The following is a 25,270-nucleotide window of genomic DNA, read 5'->3' on the forward strand; positions in this document are numbered from 1 at the left end:
CTTTATCTCAAATTTCTTTGGGTCATTGCAAATCCATGAAAATTCGCATGTTTTTCATGCGTATTAGCAAGGGAAAATTCTTGAAAATCAAACGATCGCGTTTTTCACCTCAAAAATGAACACTTTTTTTATAATACATATCAGATCAAATTGATCGTAAAGATGGAATGCAACAGTGGAAACCATTTCTATGAGGCTTATATATGCTAAAATTTGACATATTCACAGAAAACCTGTTTTCATATTTTTGAAAACTGCTCATTATTTTCAGTATAAAAACTAAATGTAACCAGCATCATTCGATGCACCTTTAATGACTCTTTATAAACGCAATAGAAAGTAAAGTATAACAATGACAATTTTCATAGTCAAATTTAGCAAAAACGTTTAAAGGATGTCAGATCAAGTCAAATTTGAAAACAAAAATGACAACTGCACAAATCCAAATTTGAGTGCCGCAGCAACAGCTGCTGTGGCAGAAGACTGAGGCCATATTTACTAGCCGTGACGTCGGATAGGGCGCCCTCTCATTTTTCCATATCCCTGGTTTTTTTTTCCTTTTGCAAAATGCGTTTAGTATCAAACCATGTTGGTTTGGAAACCGTTCGAATGATAATAACACTCCAACTTCTGATCACACTGCCTTGTATTGCTAAAAGAACTTGACACTGCCTTTTTGAAGAGGGATATAATAGGTACCATTCAATAAACGAGCACTGGAAGACGTAGAATCAGTACTAGCTGAATTTGTTTGTTAGGTTTTGATAATTTTTTTGCCTGTTTGACGTGGGTGCTGCTGCCATTCCTTTTCTGCTGTCTCTGCTGTCTGCTTCTTGGTCTTTGTCTGGTCTCTGCTGGTGTTGCTTGTTGTTTGGTCTTTGTCTGGTCTCTGGTGTCGTTTGGTCTCTGGTTTTTCCATGGTGCTGGTGTTGCTGCTGCTGTTGCTAATATGGTCTTCTCTGGTGTACTGTGTCTGGTGCATGCTTTTTCTCTGGTCTATATCCGGTGATTGCGTATCCTCTGGTCTATATCCGGTGATTGCGTATCCTCTGGTCTATCTGTGGTGGTGGTAAGTGGTAAGTATCTTCTTTCTTCTGGTCGGAATGATATAAAGCTTCTTTGAACGTTTGTATTATTGCTTCCTTTCTCGTGATAATGCATTTTATCATGATATTTACTTTGTTGCGCTTTCTTCTTCTTTCGCTGGTTACGTTGCCTCTGTGGCTTCACATGAGACAACGTTAGTCATTATGTTGCAGTGCAAACTTATACCACCATTGCTTTTGCAGTTTTGTGTGTTTGCGTTACTTTACATTCGACTATTACCATGCACTTTGCTCATGTATGCAATTTTGTTGCAACAACGAGCTCTTTTGAGCATCTCTGATGTTGTGTTTGTTATACTTTTCTTTGACTCACGTTGTGTGGTGAGTATCCATTTTTTGCCCATGTACTACTATACTCCTATAGTAGTATGTTCTTTTATGCTTTCCTTTATTATTTTTATGTTTCTCTGAAGCATACCTTTTTTACGTTGTGTGGATGTGCCTATCCCTGAAGCTCAACAAGACTCTATCCGAGGTTAGGAGGTAGATAGGCCGCCTCCACTTGGTTATCGCTACTTACTTTAGTGATGATTGAGAGCCTCAACGCCAGAATCTAAAGCTAGGTGGTGTAAGTAAGGCATGCTCTAGCACTTGGGGGAAGTTTGATGATAGCAGCGGCTATATTGCTATTATAGCGGCGCTTAAAATTTTGCCTCACATCAAAACAGGGGGAAACTCTCGCAATTTTTTTTTAGGTCAGCGGAGTTTTCGAGCAATCTGATTGGCTCAGGGGTTGAAACAACGATGGGCTACAACTAGTTGATTTCCGATTGATCTGTCATGTATTATAATTTTGTATTTGTAATAAAAAGAGTATCAAATAGATCCAATTTATGTCGTTTTTTGTTTAAAACTATAAAATAAGGTGCAATCTGTTGAGGATATAGATCATCTCTGAGAGGCAAATGTATTAGGCGTCGTTTATTACATAAGAGGATCTGAGAATGAGCTGAGATGCATAGTAGAAGTGAGAGGTCTTTATTCAAGCAGCACGAAGGAACATGAGTGGTGCCATCAAATGGCTAATCTATATCCTGGTTCCTAGAGAGTGGTAGCCTATGGCCTTTTGTCCCTGGAAGTGGGTTTCAATTCCGACAAATGTTCTTCCGTCAAAGCTATTAGGAGGAACATTCTATCCTGGATCATCTTTGTTGTTTATCCTTGACTGGTGGTTCATGAGTTCTGATGCAGCACATCCTCGTTACTGGTTCAAGGCTTATACAATTATCCCGCATTCAAGATCAAGGTCCTATTTCTGCGGCACTGTCAAATAACTATAAATACCTTTGATATCTACACTAGTTTTGATCCCTATTCAATCTTGGAATAACATAATAAATATATTCAGTTCTAATTGTATTTACTCTGTCTATATTTCGTTATTCTAAACAAATACTACTTTAAGGACCAGGAGGACTTAGTAACAGATGCCCCGCCGCCAAGCATGCGTTGTTTATCAGTATTTTCCAACATGTCTCAATGTAATGGGTTGCTAACTTTTGCTTTATATCAACGATTTCACATGTATAAAAGTATCTTTTGTCATAAAATTTACGCCACCATCCACAATCATATCTTAGACTATTTACATCAGAGTTTTGAAAGTAGCATGTTCGTACAGCCAAATTTAGCGAGAAAAAAAATGCGTTAAGAATAATATAGGGAGAAGAAATATAATTAAAACTGAATATATTTATCATGTTATTTCGATTGAATGAGGGTTAAAACTAATGTAAATCTCGAATGTGTTTATAGTTATTTGAAAATGCCAAAGCAATAAAGCCTTAATAATCCTGAATACTGGATAAGTGTAGAAGCCTTGAACCAGTTAACGAAGATGTGCTACGTGAAAGCTCATAAACCACCCGTGTTGTGCCAGAAGGGCTACAACTGTCTATAAAGATTAAATTATTTTTGATGGGTAGATATGTCTGTGTTGTGCAACAACATGGACAAGCTATGATATTTGAAGTGCATCTCAGCTATCTAAATACTGAGGTTCACCAGATGTGATAAGCGTTGTACAAGATAAATTGCTACTTTGGCATTCAGAACTTAGTATAAATAGAATAACTCTTGTCTTCATCAATAAATCTTTAGTTTTTGTGTCTGATCTTATTCAAATAAGTCTTTTCTTGTTTTTATAATATTGAACATTTTTTATAAGCTACAAATAATAATCCTTTTATTCTTTGTGCTTAACATCAGGGATCTCATATCCAATTCGATCAGACCAATCTGCGGCAATATTACCCAATGTATTACCAACTTTATACAATAGATCCATGCCAAACACGCAATGGACATCATCAAATAAGTCAAAAACTTCAAATTTGGAATAGACAACTTTGGAACCATAATTAATCTTTAGTTCCTCTTCAGATTGTCCTTTACGATTAACAACAGTGTTACTTTGAGCCAGCTTAATAATATCATTTTTATTTACAACATTTAATTGCATGAAATCAAGTAACTTGGGCGAGATTGCACTAAATGTACAACCAGTGTCCAACAAAAACCATGTGTCAACCTTAACACCACTCTCTGATTCTAATATCACAGGTAGATAAAGAAGTCCATTAGTGTCCATGTTATTACTAGGCATCTTTTTGAAATATTCATTATACAAATGCTTACATTCACTATCAGTATCCATGGATACGACTTCCTCCTTTTGCTTGTCCTTTGTAGAAATTGTGGCAACAGCAAAAGTTTGATCACTTTCCTCATCAGAGGATGATGAATCAGTATCATCATTGGAAGCAGGTCTTGGCACAATCAACTTGCTCTTCTTCTTTGTTATCTTTTTGATATTTTTGGGGTTCTTCTTGCATAATGCCTTATGCGCATACGTAAATGGTGTGAAACCACAATCATAACATTTAAGAACTTCACCAGGACTATCATTCCTCTTTCTTGATTGCTTGTCGTGGTGGCGACCAGCACGACGAGTTTTCTTGCTGCTCAACGAAGCAGAGCCCTCAGCACGCTGATGTGCCTTGATCGCATCCTTGATCGTATTGTTCAGTTCAGCATCCTTTCTCTGCTTTTCCTGCCTATAATAATCATCTCTTCTCAACAAATCGTAGGCACTGCGCAATTGTGAGATAGCAAAATCCAAAGTGTCGCTTCCCTTGGAACGGGCTTGTGAAATGCCCATAGACACCGGTCCATACAAGTCGATATCCAGACCACGAAGCAGATAGTCTACCAGAGACGTATTTTCCTTGACTCCCGCTAAGTCCTTCAAGGAGTTAAACCTGTCAATGAAGTCTTCTACTGTAGGGGGAAAAACTGTCCCGTTCGTTTAAAATTTTGTCTTTTTGCACAAGTTTTTGGTCATTTCTTTGTATACAAAGTCGAAATATATATCGTTTGAATGAGAGAAAGTAGTGCTATCTATACATAGTTATAACCTTTTCAAAAACTAAAATCCAATGATTTTATTGGTTAAAAAATAAATATAGAAAAATGTACATTTTATTATAAAATCATTAATAGTGAGTTGAACCATCTTTGCTCTTGATGACAGCCTTGATTCGGGCAGGCATACTATCAATATATTTCTGGCACTCTTTTTCTGTTATTTTTTACCACTGAATGTTAATACGCCGCTCTAATTCTTCTTTTGTTGAGGGCCTAGTGGGACACTTATTAAGACGAAGCTTTAGGAGATGCCAGACATGTTCAATGGGATTAAGATCGGGACTTTGAGGTGGCCAATCCATGATTTCGTCTAGGTTAAACCCATTGTCGGTGAACCATTGTTTAGTAATGCCCGATGTATGCGGTGTTGCTCTGTCTTGTTGAAATCGCACATCAGATGGTGTCTTCCCAAAGTGCTCAAGAGTATCGTTCAATGATGTCTTCGAAATATCGACATACAAGCCCGAGTTTATTGCGTCTTCAATAATGGTAGTACCATAACCAGGCCCCTCCACTGTTATGCAACTCCAGAACATGACCCCACCGTCATTTCTCTGCAACTGAGACTTGACTTGATACGACTGCATGATTCGGCCAACATTCGTCCAGTAAAAAGAATTACCATCTGAGCCCCAAAGGTTTATTCTTGTTTCATCCGAAGACATCCAACGACGCCAATCAGCAATAGTAAGATGCCTATGCTTTTTAGCCCACGCCAATCGAAGCCGCTTGTTTGTCTTGCTAACAAAATTGGTCTTTACTTTTCTACGAGATTTAAGTCCATTTCGTCTCAATGACTTGCGGGTGCCATTAATTGACATATCATGGCCCATCGATCTTAAAATTTCTTGTGCTGCTCGGGGATTATCTAAAGCACCTGATCAAAGTCCTCTTGACACTAGGGACATAGTTTTAGCACCAAGTTTTTTCGGTCTTCCGCCAAGAGGTCTAGCTGTGTCAGGGCAATATAGTTTTCTGAGCCTTGTAAGAGTAGAGTTGCCCACTCCTGGATACAAAATTTTTATCTTTGAGAACGAAAGACCACGTTGGAGCAAAGATTGGAGAATGTTGCGCAAATCTTGTGTTAAACGAGCAGGCAAAATGAAAGTTTTGAAAAAAAAATAAGAAAGCAAAGAAATGAAAAAACATGAAGAAACTAGCTTCTTTTATACTTTTAGAGTGCTCCTGGGATATTAAATATCCTGAGCATACCGCGCGTAGTTTTTTAGATTTCTTCAATACGTCTGTTGGAAGTAAAGATATCAACCATTTTATATCATCTAGAATTACCCACCTAACATTTTTGCCACGTCTCACTTTAGCTGGTTATACTGGGATTAGAATATAGTCCAGCCATAAGGTTTTTATGTTGCTGTAATCCCTATAGGCTGTTCTATCGAACGCAGTATGGGATAGCTTTGTTTTCTGAGTTTTGGCAATATACTGGGTAAAAGTCAAGATTATTTGAACGAACGGGACAGTTTTTCCCCCTACAGTAGATTGTCACAGTTGTCCAATTTAAGCGTCTTTAGCTTATTGAGTGCAGCTTTTCTTTCTTCTGCTTCCGAAGGGCTATATTTCACCTTGAGCTTGCTCTTGAACTGGCCCCAAGTAATTTCGGGATACTTTTGTATGATTTCTCTTGTCCAGGCAGACATACCCGTGGACATTTTCGGCTTAATAATTCTCTTCCAGTTTGCTTCGATCGACACACCACGAGACTCCAGTACATCCTGGAATTGTTGAAGGCATGCATCCATGGTAGGATAGACAAACTTCTTGTTGTTAAACTTGTGTCCTTTCCATTGAATATATGGCGTATCTGGAGGTACTATGCTATTAGCAGCATTGGAATAGGCCATAGATGGGGAGAGCATTGGAGTATCATCAAACAACAAATCGTAGTTTTCCTTAGCCATGATCAATTGGCGTTTCAGGGCCCCAGCATTGGATGCAAGCGTGCCATCCTCAGGCATAGTGATAGACAGCCTTGTAGCCTCAAAAAGCCTTCTCCTCAACATCTTGATGTCCCTGGCCATGCTAGCCTGATGATCCATTCCCAAGGGTTGGATCTCACTATCGAAATCAAATTCCAATAGCTCACCACTATCATTCATGATAGTATCATTATCAAGAGTTGACAGAGCGTCATCGCTCAATGCCTGATCAATGCGAGCGTCTTCGCTACAAGCATCAATACCATTATGCAGAGCATCATTGCTCAATGCATTGCTATGTTCATTTTGTAGAGACGACAAAGATGAACCAGAACCAAAACTTGCATCTCCCGATGCAGAGCGATGACCAACACCAGCTCCAACAGAAACAGTAGTAGGGTTTGCGTTATTCATAGTAGTAAGTGTAAAAAATTTATGGGATTCAAAAAAGTGTTATGTCAAAATACAATGTAAAATTGAACCTGCTGCCAAAGAATTACACTTTTATTGAGAATGCATCCCAAGGATGCATTTATATACTTTTTCATTATGCTAGGGTTTACAGCATGATGATGAACTATAATACAAATAGGTTTACTATCTACCCAACAATTGATTTGTAAATCATGATTAGCATGATTTACCCAAAGGACCTAAGAATAGCCTAAAACCTTTAGTGTGAGACCTTGCTATGACATTTGATATAACAATGATATTGATAATGTTACTAGAGGATGAAAGGATGGGTAATGTGGAGTTGCTTTCCATTTGTGTGCTTCCATTAGGAAAGAGAGATGTTTGAGAGTTTGAATATATCTGTCAAAATGATACGAGGCTGAGTAGTAACTGATTTGTCATTCTTGAAATAGGATTCAGAGTATATTCGAATATAAGAAACATTTAAGAGTTTAATGTCAATTTGTAGTAACAGAAGTAGAATCCAATATAGTAAGCAGTGAAACGTAGTTTATACGATAGTGTAGGCAATTTACAACAAAAAAAGAGAGATTCAGTTACAAAACCAAAATCGATTTGTAACAATATAAAATTTATTTCTGTTTACCAGAACAAAAAAATGGCAAGCTTAAAGACTACATACACTATAAATGTGAGAAGCAAAAAAGCTCTCCGGCGGGGAATTGAACCCCGGTCTCCCGCGTGACAGGCGGGGATACTCACCACTATACTACCGAAGACGTTATATATTTGTCGTGCCTAAATTTAAGTTTAAACCAAATTTGAAGAAAGCGACTAAAAGGCGCCAGCGTATACTCGAAGGTTCTGGAAACTGATAGCAAGCATTGATCTGATTATCAGTTGCTATATCAAGTACTATATCTACTCGAAAGTTCCATTGATTAAGTAATTATCGATCGCAGAAATAGTATAAATATAAGTTGTAAATGCATTCAATAAACAGCATCTTCAAACATAATCTCAATCTAATAGTTACACTCTAAGTTATTTGTTAACTCCTACCATTGGATCTATCTATCAAGACGACAACTGGTAGCAGCAGGACAAAAAACAAATTCAAAGTACAAGGTTATTTCTAAAGGTTATTCTAAAGGTCATCTCTCAAGGTTATTTTTCAAGGTTCTCTTGACGTTCGTTGTTGGTTTCTCTACAAGTTTCTCTGATTTTCTCTGGTTTTCTACAAGTCTATGAACGAAGATATTACTATGTCAAGTGCAAATATTGTTGGTAACAACTCTGGTTATGTTCGCAAGGTCCGTGAACCCGATGTTTTTAATGGTGAAAGAGACGCTATTGTTCTAAACGCATGGATTTACTCTTTGGAGTTGTATTTCTCCTTGGTAAAGATTGAAAACACCCAAGAAAAGCTTTTGGTTGGACTTTCTCTGTTGCGAAATGATGCTCAATTGTGGTACTTGTGGAATTTGAGGCTTTACAGACTAAAATTCACGGAAAAAAAAGAATAAAAAAACAGTAATGTCAACTTGATAAAGGTATATTTTATTATCAAACTGACAGGTGTAAAGTAAACTGAAGTCTCTCTACTGGCCAGGTAGATGATCCTTCTTATATACTATAACAATGGATAAAAGTTCTATTAATTAGATTGACAAATAAGTCAACTCAGATCAACTAATGTCTAATCATGCTAAAAGACAACTCCAGCAAGCTAATCATGATTTAGCTCTGTCTGGATGAATAATTAGACTCTCATCCGAAGTACCCTGATCCATCCTTTCCATAAGGATAATTAATATCGATCTAGTAGCATGTATCCGATAGGTACAGTCTTCTTAGTCTATATTAATAGTACATATCTGAGTGTATATCGCTAAGCATACATCTTTAGCATGTATCTGGATATATGGCATGTCTATAGCATATCGTATGCATGTCTATAGCATGTCTCATATATAGTACAAGTCTGTAGTACATAAAGTATCTGTAGCTAGTATCACGGATATAAGCATGTGTCTTATAGCGTGGATCATGAAGTGCACATCTGAAGCAACAAGCTCATATTGCATTAATCTTGGTGCCTATCCAGATATGGTAAACATCCGTAGTCAATGTCGGAATACAAGTATAAGTCTATAGTGCCATCCATGTCCGTGGTGCCATCTATAGCCTATATCTTATATAGTATGAATCTTATAGTACTAGCGTATCTGAAGTCCATATCTTCTCATGATCATAGTATAAATCGATATCGTACATCTAATCCAGTGTACATACAGTTTATATCTAAATCTGGTAACTGGATGAACTGTCGGAATGCAGATCATAGTGGATGTATTCCACATTTGCCCCCACCAGTTTCAACGCATGTTGACTAATTCAAAGAATTATGTAAACGATCAATGATCTGTATTTCGCATTCGCTGACAAAGATATAACGCAATGTGATAGTCTAAAGGTGCTACTGCAATTTGCATGTTGCCCTGATATATCCCATGACAAACATCACTTTACTGTTCTGCAACGTTGAGTCTCTTAGAGCCTCTCAAACGCTTGTCAGAATCATCACGCTTACGCTTTGATTTGGAGGAAGCAGTGTCACTATTTAGTGCCTGTCTTCTCTTCTCAAGCAGCTCATATTCCTTGATCTTTGCCCAGTACTTACGAATGGTTTGAGGGTTGTTGAACGATGCAGCGGTTTCCCAGGAGTTGGCAGCTTCTCCAAATGTCTTCCATTTTACCAAATACTCTCTATTGTGTTCAGGACCACGATGCGCTCTGATCTCGTCAACCTCATATACTTCTTGTTCGATGATAGACTCGTCGATTGCTACCAGCTTCAATTCAGATGGCACATAGTCGCGATGTAGTAGTTCATTCATATCGTCTTTCAACACATATGTAGATCTTTTCTTTTGAACAACTTGATAGGGTCCATCATAAGCGGCCTCAAGTTTGCTTTCTCTATGCGGAAGTCTTACCATAACCCAATCACCAACTTTGAAGTGTGTAATCTTGTGATGCTTATTGAATCGCGTTGCTTGCTCCTCAATAATGCGTTGTGTTCTTTGGTTTATAGCTGGAAAGACAACCTGGTTCATAATCTCTGCCTTCTTGCGTAGCTCACCGAGAGTCATTGGCTTCTTTGGTAAGTTGTCCTTGATCTTAGGATCATCGTAGTCTACGAATCTATTCAATGGTCTAGCAAACATCAATTGAAAAGGTGCACTCTCAGTGCGATACCTAATTTTTGTGTTTATAGCCAGTTGAGTTCCAGGTAGAACCGAGTCCCAGTCATAGATGTGTTCACTGACCATCTTACGAAGTGCATTAAGAATATTTTTAACACCTGATTCGGATGCACCATTGCCCCTAGCGTGGAAAGCCGTAGAGTATCTTTGATTGATGCCAAGTGCTTTACCGATCTCGCTCATCAAAGCACTCTTGAATTCACGTCCATTATCAGATTGTAGTATTTGTACTACGCCAAAGTCTCCAAAGATGGTAGCCAGAGCTCTAGCGACAGTATCGGTTTGTTTGTTGGGCAATGCACGAGTTATAATAAATCTGGTGCAAATGTCGTATACAACTAATATATATATATTGCCATTGTTGGTTGGAGTTAACGGACCAAGAAAGTCAATGCCTATGTGATCAAATGGACCATACGCTACAACGTTTCTCAGTTCATGATAACCCTTTTGAACTACATTGTGTCTTGCACATTCCATACATGATTGACAAATTGCCTTTGCATCATCATATAGACCTGTCCAATGAATACCTTCTTCATGTAGTTTCTTGACAATACTAGCGGCACCAAAGTGTCCAAATTCATGAGTTTCACGAAGCAGTTGGTCTCTCTCATTGTCAGGTGGTGCAATGTAAGCAACGCTTTCATAATTGCCCTCCTTGATCTTCATGGCAAGTACATTCAAGTGCTTGTCTTTATTATAGACTACTTTGTTCTTGGTTAGATAATGCTTTGTTTGCTTATTGTTGCCAATGAATCGTTTCTTGGAGCCTTTGCTTCTCATGATATTCTTTTGTAATTTAGCAATTTTCTTATCACTGTCTCCCGCCAGCTCTGTATGATCTTCTAAAGGTTCATACAAGCGACTAAGTTTGTCAGGTAAGATGTTGTCTAAGCCCTTGATATGAGTGAATTGCAGTTGGGGATACTCGTTTAAAATCTCCATGTAATTTTGAATGACTCTAGTAGGACATTTACATGTGTAGATATAAATCAGAGCTCGATGATCTGTCATAACCTCAATCTCAGGATGCCCGTACAATAAGGGTCGCAAACGAACTAAACCGAATAACACGGCATACAGTTCTCGTCTCAGGACAGGCCAGTTCTGTTGGGATTTGGTCAGAGATTTGCTCAACATCGCCACATAGACTGTGCGTCCTTGATCGTCGCGCTGCGTCAAAATGACTGCAACTGCATATAAGCTAGCATCACATTCAAGATAAAATTTCTTATTCATGTCTGGTGCAGTCAGTAAAGCTTCAGATAACAAGACCTTCTTGATAATCTCAAGTCGTTTGGTGTGCTCCTCAGTCCATTTGCTACCAGCATCTGGATCATTTCGTAGAGCATCAATAGGCGCCATCAGTTTTGACAGATTTGGGATGTGTGGTCTCAAATATGAAATAACACCAGCTAGTTGTTTAACCTGTTTGGCAGATTTGCATGGACCCCAATGATCAATGTCAGAGAGATGTCGCATGTCAACCTTGGAAACATGAGGACCAACTACAAAGCCTAGCAAGTAGATACTAGATCGAAACCAGGAGCACTTTTCAACACCAATCTTTAAGTTGGCATGTGTCAAGCGTCTCAGCACCTCCTTAATCAATTCGCAATGACTGGATAAGGATGAAGATACGAGGCATAGGTCGTCCACATAGACCTCCACGTTGGGCATATCAGAAAACAAAATGTTCATGACCGAGGTTTTTCCGTTTCGAAAATATTGTCCCCTTCTGCTTGATCCGGGTGAAGATATCCTGTATATTTGGTATCTCAAATTGGTTTGTATTGTTGGGCATATGCTGGTTGATCCTCCGCACATCCATACAAACTCGAGTTTTGGTGGGTTTGCCATCATTGTCCTTCTTTGATACTGCAATGAGAGGGCTGTTGAATAAGCCGTTAGGTCTACACTGTTCTACAATTCCTGCATCCAGCCATTCATTCAATTGCTTTTCGATTTCGGGCATTGCATGATGTGCGATCGGATATTGCTTGACATAGTAATCAACATTCTCCTTGATTGGTATAGTGATCTCAGATTCAGGCACGTTACAAAACGTTCCAGGCTTGATTCTCTGATTCTCATCAATAGCATCTTGGATGTTGCTCATATACTTATTCTCCTCAGCTTGGGATTCAAAGATTGATGCGGTTTCTGGATCAATAGAATGTTTAGTATCAAAATTGACATTTTCGAAATCGATGCTTTCAAGAAGCTCTGATTTCTCTTCCTCTGTAAGATGTCCAATATCAGCAAACTTGTGAGCAACGCCAGTTAGCCCAATTCTAAGTCGACTCAATGTGTCTACACCCAGTAGCACATCAAAATCGCCTAGGTCCTGAATAAAATTGGATAGCTCAAACGAGTGATCAAATGCAATGTCATTAAGATATCTTATCTTGATAGCTGGTGTTTTACCCAATCTCTTTACTGAATGACTCAGAAAGTTCAAATTGCCTTCAACAGAAATAATATCTTGGGAAGTGAATAGTAGTTTATTGTGAAAAATGTTTTTATTTAAGAAGGTGGAATCTGATCCCGTATCTACTTTCGCGATCAAACGGACTGGTTTTCCTTCTTTGCTCTCTAAAATAATAGGAGTCAGTAACTGAAATGGATTGAAACTTTCAGGTACATTTTTCACATTAGACTTACAGTTGAGCGAGGCATCCTCTGCTTCAATCTCGTCCAAGCAAGCATCTATTTCCTCCATGGTGACATCTCCAATAGCATCACCAATGTCAGAATCAGTGCTACTTTCCATGGTAACATCATTGGTCTCAGAACCAGAACCAGACTTGTTGTCCTTGCGAACAGTGGTTGTTTGTACAGTATGCACACCAATGTTCTTCCTTGATTCTCTCTCCTTCTTCCAGTCGTAGAACTCTTGACAACGATGGCCGTAAGCACGGGGCTTACCACAAAAGTTGCAGGTTTTGGGATCAGAGGATGAGGAATTCATAGAATACGGAGCAGCAGTAGTAGCCCGGTTAGGCTTGTTGTCAGAGCCAAAGTGCTTCAATCTTGACTTACAGTCAATGGTGTTGTGGTTGGCATTGCTTCCGCCATGCTTCGCACAGAAATACCCAGTGGCAGATACCCTTGCCATCTTTGTTCTCGAACCAGAACCACCAGAACCACCCTTACGCTTACCTCTGATGTCGACCTCAACATTATCATCACCACGATTTTGCTCGTCAACAAGGAACAAAGGCAACACACACTCATAGATCTCGTTGATAGTCCATTTGTGGTTGGAACCATGCTTGACGGACATTTGGTTGACCATCATTTGCTGATTCTTGCGTAACAGCGTGAACTGATAGAACTTGGCTAACATGTTGCTGTTAGGAGGGAAGCCACAATCCTTGACGTACTTCATGAACTTATTCGTATAGTCCTGTAGAGTATCATTGTTCTTCATGCGCATGCTGAAGAGTTTGGCCATGGATTCCTCAGAGTTGATGGGAGCACCAAAATGTTTGCGGAACAATGCCTTGGCTTGATCCCAATCATTACATGCCAGAAGATCATTCTTGGTCCATGATTCGAAGTCAAATGGCAGTGAAACAGGCACGTAGCGTTTCCAAACCAAATTTATTTCATTACCGGATGCTCTGATGACGTTCTCAAAAGCACTGAAGAAATGATCGACTGTGGTGAATCGAGGATGGTCAGGCCAATGCTTAGCTTGTCCTACCACCTGGAAACGGGGGATCTCATTGAGATTGACAGGTCTTGCTTTGGAATCAACCCTCTTAGTAATTGCACTGACTTGCTTGCTGAGCCATTCGACAGACGCAGATGCTTCATCAGCCGCCAAGCGTTCTTCCTCAGTGTAAGTATCACCAGCGTTACGATGGATCTGATCCAAGCGAGCCTGAGCAGTGTCAATCTTCTTGAGAAGATGATCAACTGCAGAAAGTTGAGCGTGCTCATCCACTTGCATAGATGAGTCATAAGGAGAAGAAACACGGATAGAGTCTTGAGCAATATCCTCTTGAGTGTTTTCAGTAGCGTTGTATTGGTTGTGAGACATGATAAAAATAGTTTTTAAAGTAGAATAATAAAATGTAGAGTATAAGATAAAGTGTAAAAGTGATAACCTTTGAGTTGAAAAAAATGTGGAATTTGAGGCTTTACAGACTAAAATTCACGGAAAAAAAAGAATAAAAAAACAGTAATGTCAACTTGATAAAGGTATGTTTTATTATCAAACTGACAGGTGTAAAGTAAACTGAAGTCTCTCTACTGGCCAGGTAGATGATCCTTCTTATATACTATAACAATGGATAAAAGTTCTATTAATTAGATTGACAAATAAGTCAACTCAGATCAACTAATGTCTAATCATGCTAAAAGACAACTCCAGCAAGCTAATCATGATTTAGCTCTGTCTGGATGAATAATTAGACTCTCATCCGAAGTACCCTGATCTATCCTTTCCATAAGGATAATTAATATCGATCTAGTAGCATGTATCCGATAGGTACAGTCTTCTTAGTCTATATTAATAGTACATATCTGAGTGTATATCGCTAAGCATACATCTTTAGCATGTATCTGGATATATGGCATGTCTATAGCATATCGTATGCATGTCTATAGCATGTCTCATATATAGTACAAGTCTGTAGTACATAAAGTATCTGTAGCTAGTATCACGGATATAAGCATGTGTCTTATAGCGTGGATCATGAAGTGCACATCTGAAGCAACAAGCTCATATTGCATTAATCTTGGTGCCTATCCAGATATGGTAAACATCCGTAGTCAATGTCGGAATACAAGTATAAGTCTATAGTGCCATCCATGTCCGTGGTGCCATCTATAGCCTATATCTTATATAGTATGAATCTTATAGTACTAGCGTATCTGAAGTCCATATCTTCTCATGATCATAGTATAAATCGATATCGTACATCTAATCCAGTGTACATACAGTTTATATCTAAATCTGGTAACTGGATGAACTGTCGGAATGCAGATCATAGTGGATGTATTCCACAGAAATCGGTGATCATGTCCTGCTTAGAAACGAACAGAAGTATGGTCTCGAGTACAACTGGATTGGTCCTTTTATTGTCATTGGTAAAAACTCGGAAACGCATGTTTACAGATTGGAAACTGTTGGTGGCGAACCTTACTCTTCTTGGGTGCATGTTGATCGCTTAAAAGGTGTTAAGGCTGAATCCATTGATACTCCTTGGTACAACCCCACTGTGTCTCGTGCTGCTTGGCGTGAAGAAATGGGCCTCAACTCTAGTAATCAGGCTGTATCTTGTACTTCTAGTTTCTCTGGTACTTCTGGCTCTGTCGATCAAGTTGATCAGAGTCGATCAACAATCTCGGGGGGGAATGATGTCGTGCCTAAATTTAGGTTTAAACCAAATTTGAAGAAAGCGACTAAAAGGCGCCAGCGTATACTCGAAGGTTCTGGAAACTGATAGCAAGCATTGATCTGATTATCAGTTGCTATATCAAGTACTATATCTACTCGAAAGTTCCATTGATTAAGTAATTATCGATCGCAGAAATAGTATAAATATAAGTTGTAAATGCATTCAATAAACAGCATCTTCAAACATAATCTCAATCTAATAGTTACACTCTAAGTTATTTGTTAACTCCTACCATTGGATCTATCTATCAAGACGACATATTATATTAGTCTGTAATTTTTAATTATTCCAAGTATTAAGTTATTGAGTCACGTGATCTGCATTTAATTATGCGTTTGTTTTTTTTTTTATATTATGAAGTTGAAGATTTGTCAATTAAATGACAATTATTAAATAGGGTACACCGAGGTCATGAACAGATGTTGAAGAGCTGCCTGAAATTATGCAGTTTTTGAGAATGTGCAGTATGTATAGTGCTAAATGCCATAGTGACTATCACACAACTAAAAGTCGTCATGTATATCAAATGTCATAGCAAGGTCTCACACTAAAGGTTTTAGGCTATTCTTATGTCCTTTGGGTAAATCATGCTAATCATGATTTACAAATCAATTGTTGGGTAGATAGTAAACCTATTTGTATTATATTTCATCATCATGCTGTAAACCCTAGCATAATGAAAAGTATATAAATGCATCCTTGGGATGCATTCTCAATAAAAGTGTACTTCTTTGGCAGATTCAATTTTACATTGTATTTTGACATAACAATGTACCTGCATTTGTGGTGGTTTTTTACCTAAATACGAATCTTAATATTAAGCATCTTAGTTGTTGGCTTAACTGATATAAACATGCCTACTGACAATGAAGTAATGTTTAATTAATTCACTTTGTGAATACAGTAGTGCTCTATTTAGTCAAATGTCTCTTTTAATAATGGCCAAAATTAAACATTAAGCATATCAATACTAAAAGGCTCGCAGACTATCAGTTATCCATTAAAGGCGAAATAAAGTCTTGTCAGGTATGAGGCAGAAACCTTTATTCATCAAAAGAAAACCAAACATTAAGGTTTTAGAATGATGGCATCAAGGAAAATAGCTACAACATGTCAATTATTGCAAAAGCAATTGAAGGTTAATTCAGATTTTTTCCAGCTGATGGTTTCGTTTAGTCACTGCATCCAAGCTTTCACATCTTGCGATGCGCCTGATTTGTGTATTTCTGTGGTCATAGGATCGTCATTGCCACGTAGGAGTGCACGAACCACCCTCTAATCTGTGATATGAATAAAAGAACTCCTTAAAAGTCTGTCTGATTCAAGTAAAACTCTTGGCAAAAAGCTGCAATGCACTGCGCAAGATTTTGGAGATGGGTTTACGAGTGGCAAATATAGACTTTTTATTATCCATTTACGCGAGAATTTCTTCATACAATGGCGGAGGTGCAGTGATGAGCTTCATCAAATGGTGTTTTTGATTTGTGTACACTTTTAGCGGATCATTAGCATGTTGTTTGATGGGATATAATTTCTGCAGCCATACGGAGGAAGAGAAAGAGGTTGTACTAGATGCTGATGTAGGTAGTGCATTACTGCTACTACTATAGTTGCTTTTACTGGTATAAACAGGTAGATTCAAATAGTCGTCCACTGATTCTAGTAAGACTGAGATGGGTGCATCCATCTGCAGGTCCTTTACAGACTGGTCTTTTAATTCCAACCTTAGGTATATTTGAATCCAATGGCGAACACGAATGTTTGGATATGATGTGGAGGCACGCACTTGGATAGTTTGTTTACTGGGTACTGCATACAGACATCGTAGCTCGTTGTCTAGAAAGCATGGTGGTGTCGCTGATGATGGCGATGACAGCGCGATTTCATGATGTAAAACGCGGTTTGTTTGTTTGGAGGGAGCTCTGTACTTTTGGCGTTCAATCAGTTTTACGTCTATCTGTTCTACTGCAACTACCTGAGATGAAGAACTAAAATAGAACGAAATGGGTATCAGAGAGCCCGGAATCAAATGCGACTTTTCAATGACTAATGTCAACTGGCCACCACGATCATTTATGACATGCGTTTGAGTAATGCACTGCTGTTGACTTTCCAATGTTGGTAATCGCACCAAGACAACAGGTCTCTGAGTGTGAAGGATTGATTTATTGATGAATATGAACCTTGGTTTCACATGCACCTGGCAAAGGAGTTTGTAACGAACATTACCTAGTCCGCATTCAATTGATTCTGAGAGTGCATTGGACAACAGAATCTCAAATGGAAATGAATGTGTACCTTTTTTGAGTAGTACTGAATTTTTGCAAACGGGAATAGTGGAATCTACCAAAATGTGTTTATCCCAATGTTGGGAAGCTGAGAGAGAAAATGAGTCTTATTGTATACACTTCAGTACACAGACACACACCTTCCGGCCACAACGTCTTGGATACACCCACAAACTGAATAGTAATAATGTGAATCAACATGCTGTGCGATAATTGCAATCTAACTGCACCACGAAGAATATTGATTGTCTGTTTATCTTTAGGCTGTCCTCGCAAACAAACAATCGGTTCCACCAGATCAATGGAAACAGATTTACGAAACATCTTGTCTAAATGGATCCAGAGAAAAAAGAAGAGGAATTGGAAACAAAGCGCCTTTTCCTTTATAAACCTTGGAGAAGGCTGCTCCTAGCAATCTCCACCCCCCTCTTTTATCAGCATCCTCTATCATAGACAAGCTGTATAATGATATGCCCATAAATCTGATACAACTCCGTTAAACCATATACGACATGTTATTATTTTTTTTTGTGTCCCGAGTATAAGAGGAGAGAGAGAGAGAGAGAGAGCTTATAAAGTATTGGATCCAAACAAAAATTTTCCCTTTTTTCTTCCTTCCTTTTTTCTTCCATCCTTTTTGTTTCGTTGTTCTCTACTGTATATATCTATAAAAAAGAGCATACAGACATCATGATTCACCTTGTAAATCAGAGGTACGATATTGTGACGCCGGAGAGATCTGTTCCATCTAGTCCATCTTTGTCGCCTGCTGTTGTAACCCATACAACTGCAACCAGTAGCAAGCCTCAGAGAAGATCCTGGGATCCCTCGGCTGTCGATTTGTCTGAACTATCCAAGCTATTAGCAAGCAATAACTCCAAAAAGAACCCTCGACCTCGCTCACAGCTATTTCAATCGTCCAAACCACCATCGCCTACTCTCTCTACGTCATCTGCAGAACCTACATTTTGTACTAATTCCAATGCAGCAGCACCCATTCTCTCTCAACAGCAACCCCGCCCTCTTTTGTCACACCGTCCAGCTAGCACTTGTTCCACTCCATCTCAATTTGTCTTCAAAAAGCCTGAATACGATGAAAGATATCATCAAACGCATTTTCATAGAAGCAACAAGCATGACTATTACCAGCAACAGCAACAGCAGCAACAGCAATCTCAAGATCGCAAAGACTTATTTCTGGCTTGGTCTGATTTACGTCGATTCTTTGTAAATACACAACAATCACAACAATACCCTGTATCACCTACTCACTCAACATCATCATTTACTCATCAGCCTACCACTGCAGAAAGTACGGTCAAATCAGATACATTTGCAAATCAGTTCAGACAAGACATTGGAGGCAGATATGGCACATGGGGTAATGTATTGCGCTTCATTTGTTTGTGACATTTCGGTGCTAACATGATATGTACATTATAGGCAGATATATTGGAAAAGGTGCTGGTGGTTCAGTGAGATTGATAAGGCGTTCGGCAGATCAAAAGACATTTGCGGTTAAACAGTTTCGGAAGAGATTAGCTCATGAGAGTGAAAAGGACTACATCAAAAAAGTTACTGCCGAGTTCTGTATTGGATCCACCCTTCATCACCCGAATGTCATCGAAACACTGGACATCATCCAAGAAGGTTCCAGCTATTTTGAAATTATGGAATATGCACCCAATGATCTGTTCAATGTGGTGATGAGTGGAATGATGTCTCGCGAAGAAGTGGCATGCTGCTGGCGTCAGTTACTGAATGGCCTCGAGTATTTACAGTCAATGGGCATTGCTCATCGCGACATCAAGTTGGATAATCTGGTATTGGATCACCTCGGTATACTCAAAATCATCGACTTTGGCTGCTCCACTGTGTACAAATACCCATTTGAAAACACCATTACGCACACCAAAGGCATTTACGGATCTGATCCATACATTGCACCTGAACAGTACACGCAACCCACCTATGATCCTCGCTTATCTGACATCTGGTCCTGTGGTATCGTCTTTTTGTGTATGACGATACGCCGATTCCCATGGAGAATACCTCGTTTAACAGACCCCTCCTTCCGTGCTTATGCTACAAACCAAAATCAACAACAATTTAGACTCCTTAAATTATTACCACGTGAAGCGAGACCCGTGATGGCTGGTATCTTGGACATTGATCCCACTAGAAGATCGAATCTGCAGACAGTTTTAGCGGACAAATGGGTACAGCAGATTGATGTGTGTCAAGTGCATGAACCAGGCAAGAAGCACGTTCATCACGTATTGACACCGCCGCCAGCTAACTGTGGAAGAGATAACTTGGTTGTCATTACTCAAGAGCCTCCTGGCGTTGTCGCTGAAAAAGAGAAACGAAGACGATCAAGTCGACCTGCTTCACCTATACCACCTAAAGCCAATGTAGCTAAAAACTCCTCTGCTTGAAAGAAGAAAAAAAAAAAAAAAAAAAAAAAAAAAAAAAAAAAAAAAAACGATATCATCAAATGCCCTTTCTAATAAGGCAAATCTCAATTAATTAAAGCAACTGCCCTTAAAACATGGAATACTATAACCATTTGACATGTTCTGTTGAATGAGGTGATTTTTTTACATCTTGTGCACACATAAGAAAGTTCAAGTTGTACAACGACAATATTGGAGAAAGCAACGAAATGTGTCAAGTCTACTAAATTACATCAAAGCACAGTGGTATTTCGCTGTTATTGTTGTTGTTGTCGTTGTTAGTGTGTTGCTATTATTACGTTTTGGTTTTCACATCCCGGCAAAGCGATGATGATAATGATTTAGGCAGCCTTTTAAATATCCCACCCCCGTTCTATTTCACCCTTTTCTTTCTTCTCTCTCTTCCACAAATAACGCATTTGAAAACACTATGGAAAAGTTCAAGGAGGTAGGTTACTGGAAGCATCGCCATGATAAGATTGTTTGTTTGATGAAATAAATACAATCTAGAAAATCACATCTCTTCGCGCAGAAGCAGAAAATGCAACTGCACGTGCTGATGAACTGGAAGCACAAATCAAACAAATGGAAACCGAGCACATCTCCAAGGATCATGAACTCTTGTCTCTTCAAAACCGTGTCAAGCTCTTGGAAGAGCAATTGGAAACTGCTGAGGAGCAACTCAAGGCAACCACCGAAAAGTAAGTTGTTTATGGCATATGTGTGTGTACCTGCAAACTCATCTCTACATTTTAGCTACACTGAAGCTGATTTAAAGGCAGAGGAAGCTGAGCGTAAGGTCATTAAGCTTGAAAAGGAGCTGGCTGAAATGGAGGAAAAGTACGAGCAACTTGATGAGCAATACAAGGCCTCCAAAGCAGAATTGGATGAATTGGCTCGCCAATTCGATGAATTGTAAAGAAAATGAAATACCCTTTTTTCTCTCGCTTGGAAATAAAAATTATAGTGTCATCTATTTATTAAGCTTGCTTTTTCATTTCTGAGCGTATCTGTAGGATGACCAAGAGATGTTAGTAGGTGTCTAGCAGTGGTATATGCCATCACGCCTGTCTAGTTTACCTGAAACATGCGCATCACTCTTCGCGTCTTCTTGATACGACCTTTTTGAATAGGTGGGAATGATGAGGATGATGTAGAAGATGATGCTGTGCTTGATGTAGGTATTGTCTTTTTATCTTGGTACAATCCCAATGCTTGTTTGCGGTAAGATTCATACGCAAACATGTTGGATTTTAGTGTACCACGGCCCTTCAATCGAGCATCTCCTCTCTGCCACCCAAGAGTATGTAAGTACATGTGCAGCGATTGAGTTACAACTCGAGCAGTTACCTTGATTTTCTCCACCTTATTTACAAATAAACTCATGCCGTCATGTTTGCCCCACTCTCTTGATTTGAGTCTGTGTCGGATGGAGCTGGCATAGCTTTGCAGTGTTGGTAAAACTCGCACAGTAACCTTCAAGTCATGGTCAGGTATCCAGTGCTGATCGTGTTGTGTATATTTTTTGCCACTCAATGCCAGTCTTCTTGCTGCCTCGATCGATTCCTTCTGTTTACCGGCTACAGCAAGTGCAAAGGGATCTGTTGGCTCTATTGTTGGCTCGATAAAGTGAGGTTGATATTTGCCAGAATGTATAGCCACTATACAGACATGTCAATCAACGACTCAGTGTTTGTTTATATATATATATATACTCACTTGCAACAATATCAGAATCGTCTGTGTATATATCAGTCCCCCACAAGGCTCTCTTCTTGACCTTGACATTCTCAAATGTCAAAAATCGTGCTGGCACTCGAATCTCCATCAAGCCATTGACACTGCCTTCCAAATTGGGTAATAGTAATTGAGGCGAATACAGTTGAAAGCCCAGCAATTTCTCTTCCATGCCTTCCACTGACTTCCATACTTGTTCATTTTTGATAATAAGCTTCGGTTTCGGCACTACAGGTGGAGGAGTCTGTGGTAATGTGGTGGATGATAAATAAGTGCTCGATGTAGATGGCGGCACTGATCTATTGATGGTGGCGGCGGCAGCGGCTTCACTAAAGCTTTTGTTTCTTCCCATCAAATAGGCTTGATCAATCATGCTAGAAAATGCGTTACCCACAACCTGCATGGAGCTCTTGCGGCGCTGCTGAGGGTTACGCGCATTCGCTACAACAGCTGCCAATTTTTGCGTGTCTTCTTGACTGAAGGAATTGCGATGAAATCCACCAGAATGCAGTAAGTTACTAATGTTCGCTGTGAATGCAGCCAGATTACCTATCGCTGTTGCTGTGGCCTGTGCATTGTTGTTTGCTAGTGGTGCTGTGTTGGATGTTGTCGACTGAGTATTTTGTTGTGGTTGCTTAGGTGATGCCACATTATTGGTGTTGCTGTGAGGGCCTGATCGGGCTGCTGCTGCATTGGCAGCTACAGCAGCCAACGCACTGCCAAATATCTCATGAGGCGAGACATCGATAGAAGATCCTTTGCGATCACCCACATGCCCACCCATGTTGGAAGATAATCGAGGAGACGAGGACGAGGCTGATGATGACAACTGCTCAATCACAGATGGATTTGTGGTGCTCAACCGACGCAATGCCGCACTGATTTCTGGAAAGTTGCTAAAGGAGGCTGCTACCGCTGCTGCTGCTGCTGCTGCTGATGCTCCTGAAGACAGAGTGGGATTAGTAGTAGTAGTTGTTGTATTGATATTGCTCTTATAAGGAGAAGGTATAGTAGATGTGTTGGATGCGCTGGCTGTTGTAGAAGCGAGGGATGTCTGTGGTGGTAATGCAGATGAAGAGACGGGAGCCGTTGCTGCTGTTGTTGTTGTTGGTACTGTTTCGGGCGCATTGGATGTAGAAGATGGAAGTGGGATGGAGCCTACAACTGGATCAGATGGTACTTCAGCTGGTAGAGCAGATGGTGGGGCCGTCTCTAATGGTGGCTGTGTTGTTTTGGGTGTGATACCAAGACCAGTTGGTGGTAATGAAGACATTGGCAATGATGCTTGTGGCAAAGATGGCACTGTGGGTTGAGGTACAGGAGGGGCATTGGATTTATCGTGGTCTGCATTCTCAGCAACAACCGATTGCTCCTCCATATCTTCTTTCGTCTTCTTTTGCTGTTCCTCTGCTTCTTTCTCGGACGATGGGATCGATGTCAGTGCAAACAAAAGCTGTTCACTAGTGATGGAAGCTGACGCATCTTCAACTTTTTCGTTCTCAGTGCCTGTACGCCCAAAATGTAAATATGCTGCTTTGAAATGAATGGATGGGAGATGAGAGATATGGATTAATTACCTGTGACGGCCTTGGTTGAATCTGCTGATGGTATTTCAGTTTCTACATTCGTATCAGTAGGGTTGTATGATTCTGCTGTTGTTGCTGTTGCTACGATTTGAAGAGTTAATCATTGCCATCATCATCTAGGATTCCCATCACAGGCTTACGTTTCTGTTGTTCATCTGCCACATCTATATTCGAGTACAAAAACGATGAGTATCGACTATAAAGCCATAGAGAATACTTCTTCAGTTACCTGTGCTTTGTTGCAGTAAAGAAGCAACTGCATTGCTATTCTTGACAAGGTCGTTGATAGTCTCCTCTTGAACCTTGTCAAGGATCAAAGTAGCAGGCAAAAGTGGCACATCCTGCTGCTGCTGCTGTTGTGGTGGTGATTGTGGTGAAGACGCTGCTGCTGGTTCATCGTCGCTATTAGTCTTTTGCTTTTTATGCTCGTCATTTGCAGTGATATGAGCTGATTCTTGTGGCCTCTTCAGCCCGCTCTCGTTCTCATTCATGTCTTTCGGTGTATTTAGATGTGCTTGCTTGGATATAGAGTTATGCAAGTTGTAGCAGAAAAGGGAAGAGAAGGTGGGTATTCTTTTCATGTAAATTTGTTAGGGTTTTCACAACAGGTCGCTTATTGTGACTTGAGTAAAGTCGCGTCCCACATGCTCATCACATCTTAATCAATGCCTAACGCATTCATTGGCAATGTAAAAATGAACTGAGCAGCATCAAGGTGGCATCTTTAGGTTGCTATATGACAAGTTTATTTCTATGCAACTACCATTAACCACCATCTTAAACGTACAATGAAGCAAATGTATGAAATATACAATTATTAGTTTCATTTAGTTCTCAATGATGAAATGATCATTTATTAAGTGAATTGCTGTTATGATGATGTTCAAAAATACGAAACAATATTCAGCTACTACCTTTTCTCGCTACCGCTGTCCAAAGATCACATATGTACTCAGGTGTGTATGGGTGAGAGCCCTGCCTATATCTGTAGAACCATGTTTGTAGTCAATATGACCCTGACATCCGTTTGTTTGATAGCATTTAGCACAGTAAATGATGCAACCCAACATGTACACACAGACTTTAATACATATCTTACAAGCAAATGTATGAAGCACAGCCAAATTCGAACGCTTTCAAGCCTCAATATCATGACATGTAGACCTTTATGAGCCACCGGAATGACGCCAAACAATTGTGCTTGAGTAGTAGTAACTTCCTGACACCTTTGCTCAACTTTTTGGGCCAAAAAAAAAACATGGCCAAAAATCGACCAAAAACCATGAGGGGTACCTCATGGTTTTCATCGAAAATCAAACGATCGCGTTTTTGACCTTGAAAATGAAGACTTTTACTATGGTATATCTTGAATCAAAATGTTTCTATCAATCCAAAGCAACCTCTGAAATCACCTTTGTGGGACTTTGATATGTAAAATTTCGACATTTTGGCAAGAAACCTCTTTTCATATTTTATTGAATTGCTCAATAATTTCAGTCAAAACACCTATTACAGTTACTACCATTGGAAGCGCCTTGAAAAGTACTCCAAGAGTGTATTAGGAAGTGTAGGGTGATTATCAAAATTTTATAGTCGAATATCATAGAATAGATTAAAGAAGTCGAAAAAAAAAC

General features: G+C 39.4%; 10 protein-coding genes and 1 non-coding gene across 11 annotated transcripts; 3 read left to right on the plus strand and 8 right to left on the minus strand.

Moving 5' to 3' along the window:
* Positions 1-754: 754 nt before the first annotated feature.
* On the minus strand, positions 755-982 carry ATC70_008352 (uncharacterized protein; the record flags this gene model as incomplete). Its single annotated transcript, XM_064827603.1, has 1 exon — positions 755-982. The coding sequence occupies one exon, from the start codon at positions 980-982 to the stop codon at positions 755-757; it is 228 nt and encodes a 75-aa protein (XP_064686887.1).
* A 2,309-nt stretch (positions 983-3,291) lies between these two features.
* ATC70_008353 (uncharacterized protein) lies at positions 3,292-4,266 on the minus strand (the record flags this gene model as incomplete). The annotated part of the gene is made up of 1 exon (XM_064827604.1): positions 3,292-4,266. The coding sequence occupies one exon, from the start codon at positions 4,264-4,266 to the stop codon at positions 3,292-3,294; it is 975 nt and encodes a 324-aa protein (XP_064686888.1).
* A 430-nt stretch (positions 4,267-4,696) lies between these two features.
* On the minus strand, positions 4,697-5,365 carry KRE5_10 (killer toxin resistant protein; the record flags this gene model as incomplete). The annotated part of the gene is made up of 1 exon (XM_064827605.1): positions 4,697-5,365. One exon carries the CDS (start codon positions 5,363-5,365, stop codon positions 4,697-4,699), a length of 669 nt encoding a protein of 222 aa, XP_064686889.1.
* A 657-nt stretch (positions 5,366-6,022) lies between these two features.
* Positions 6,023-6,883, minus strand: ATC70_008355 (uncharacterized protein; the record flags this gene model as incomplete). The annotated part of the gene is made up of 1 exon (XM_064827606.1): positions 6,023-6,883. One exon carries the CDS (start codon positions 6,881-6,883, stop codon positions 6,023-6,025), a length of 861 nt encoding a protein of 286 aa, XP_064686890.1.
* Positions 6,884-7,593: 710 nt separating this feature from the next.
* ATC70_008356 lies at positions 7,594-7,665 on the minus strand. Its single transcript has one exon. It is a non-coding gene; the product is annotated as a tRNA-Asp (tRNA).
* Positions 7,666-9,414: 1,749 nt separating this feature from the next.
* Positions 9,415-14,206, minus strand: ATC70_008357 (uncharacterized protein; the record flags this gene model as incomplete). Its single annotated transcript, XM_064827607.1, has 2 exons — positions 9,415-12,036; positions 12,086-14,206. The coding sequence occupies 2 exons, from the start codon at positions 14,204-14,206 to the stop codon at positions 9,415-9,417; spliced, it is 4,743 nt and encodes a 1,580-aa protein (XP_064686891.1).
* Positions 14,207-15,164: 958 nt separating this feature from the next.
* Positions 15,165-15,614, plus strand: TRM5_2 (tRNA(m(1)G37)methyltransferase; the record flags this gene model as incomplete). Its single annotated transcript, XM_064827608.1, has 1 exon — positions 15,165-15,614. One exon carries the CDS (start codon positions 15,165-15,167, stop codon positions 15,612-15,614), a length of 450 nt encoding a protein of 149 aa, XP_064686892.1.
* Positions 15,615-16,983: 1,369 nt separating this feature from the next.
* CAT1_2 (catalase A) lies at positions 16,984-18,181 on the minus strand (the record flags this gene model as incomplete). Its single annotated transcript, XM_064827609.1, has 2 exons — positions 16,984-17,945; positions 17,998-18,181. 2 exons carry the CDS (start codon positions 18,179-18,181, stop codon positions 16,984-16,986), a joined length of 1,146 nt encoding a protein of 381 aa, XP_064686893.1.
* A 366-nt stretch (positions 18,182-18,547) lies between these two features.
* Positions 18,548-20,295, plus strand: ATC70_008360 (Oxidored_FMN domain-containing protein; the record flags this gene model as incomplete). Its single annotated transcript, XM_064827610.1, has 2 exons — positions 18,548-19,238; positions 19,301-20,295. The coding sequence occupies 2 exons, from the start codon at positions 18,548-18,550 to the stop codon at positions 20,293-20,295; spliced, it is 1,686 nt and encodes a 561-aa protein (XP_064686894.1).
* Positions 20,296-20,743: 448 nt separating this feature from the next.
* On the plus strand, positions 20,744-21,232 carry ATC70_008361 (uncharacterized protein; the record flags this gene model as incomplete). The annotated part of the gene is made up of 3 exons (XM_064827611.1): positions 20,744-20,761; positions 20,824-21,014; positions 21,070-21,232. 3 exons carry the CDS (start codon positions 20,744-20,746, stop codon positions 21,230-21,232), a joined length of 372 nt encoding a protein of 123 aa, XP_064686895.1.
* A 61-nt stretch (positions 21,233-21,293) lies between these two features.
* NIK1_2 (histidine kinase osmosensor) lies at positions 21,294-24,127 on the minus strand (the record flags this gene model as incomplete). Its single annotated transcript, XM_064827612.1, has 7 exons — positions 21,294-21,323; positions 21,394-21,603; positions 21,664-21,974; positions 22,033-23,556; positions 23,628-23,717; positions 23,777-23,800; positions 23,866-24,127. The coding sequence occupies 7 exons, from the start codon at positions 24,125-24,127 to the stop codon at positions 21,294-21,296; spliced, it is 2,451 nt and encodes an 816-aa protein (XP_064686896.1).
* Positions 24,128-25,270: the final 1,143 nt, after the last annotated feature.

This window comes from Mucor velutinosus (assembly GCF_035048745.1).
Source record: "Mucor velutinosus strain NIH1002 chromosome Unknown tig00001561, whole genome shotgun sequence".
NCBI lineage: Eukaryota > Fungi > Mucoromycota > Mucoromycetes > Mucorales > Mucoraceae > Mucor > Mucor velutinosus.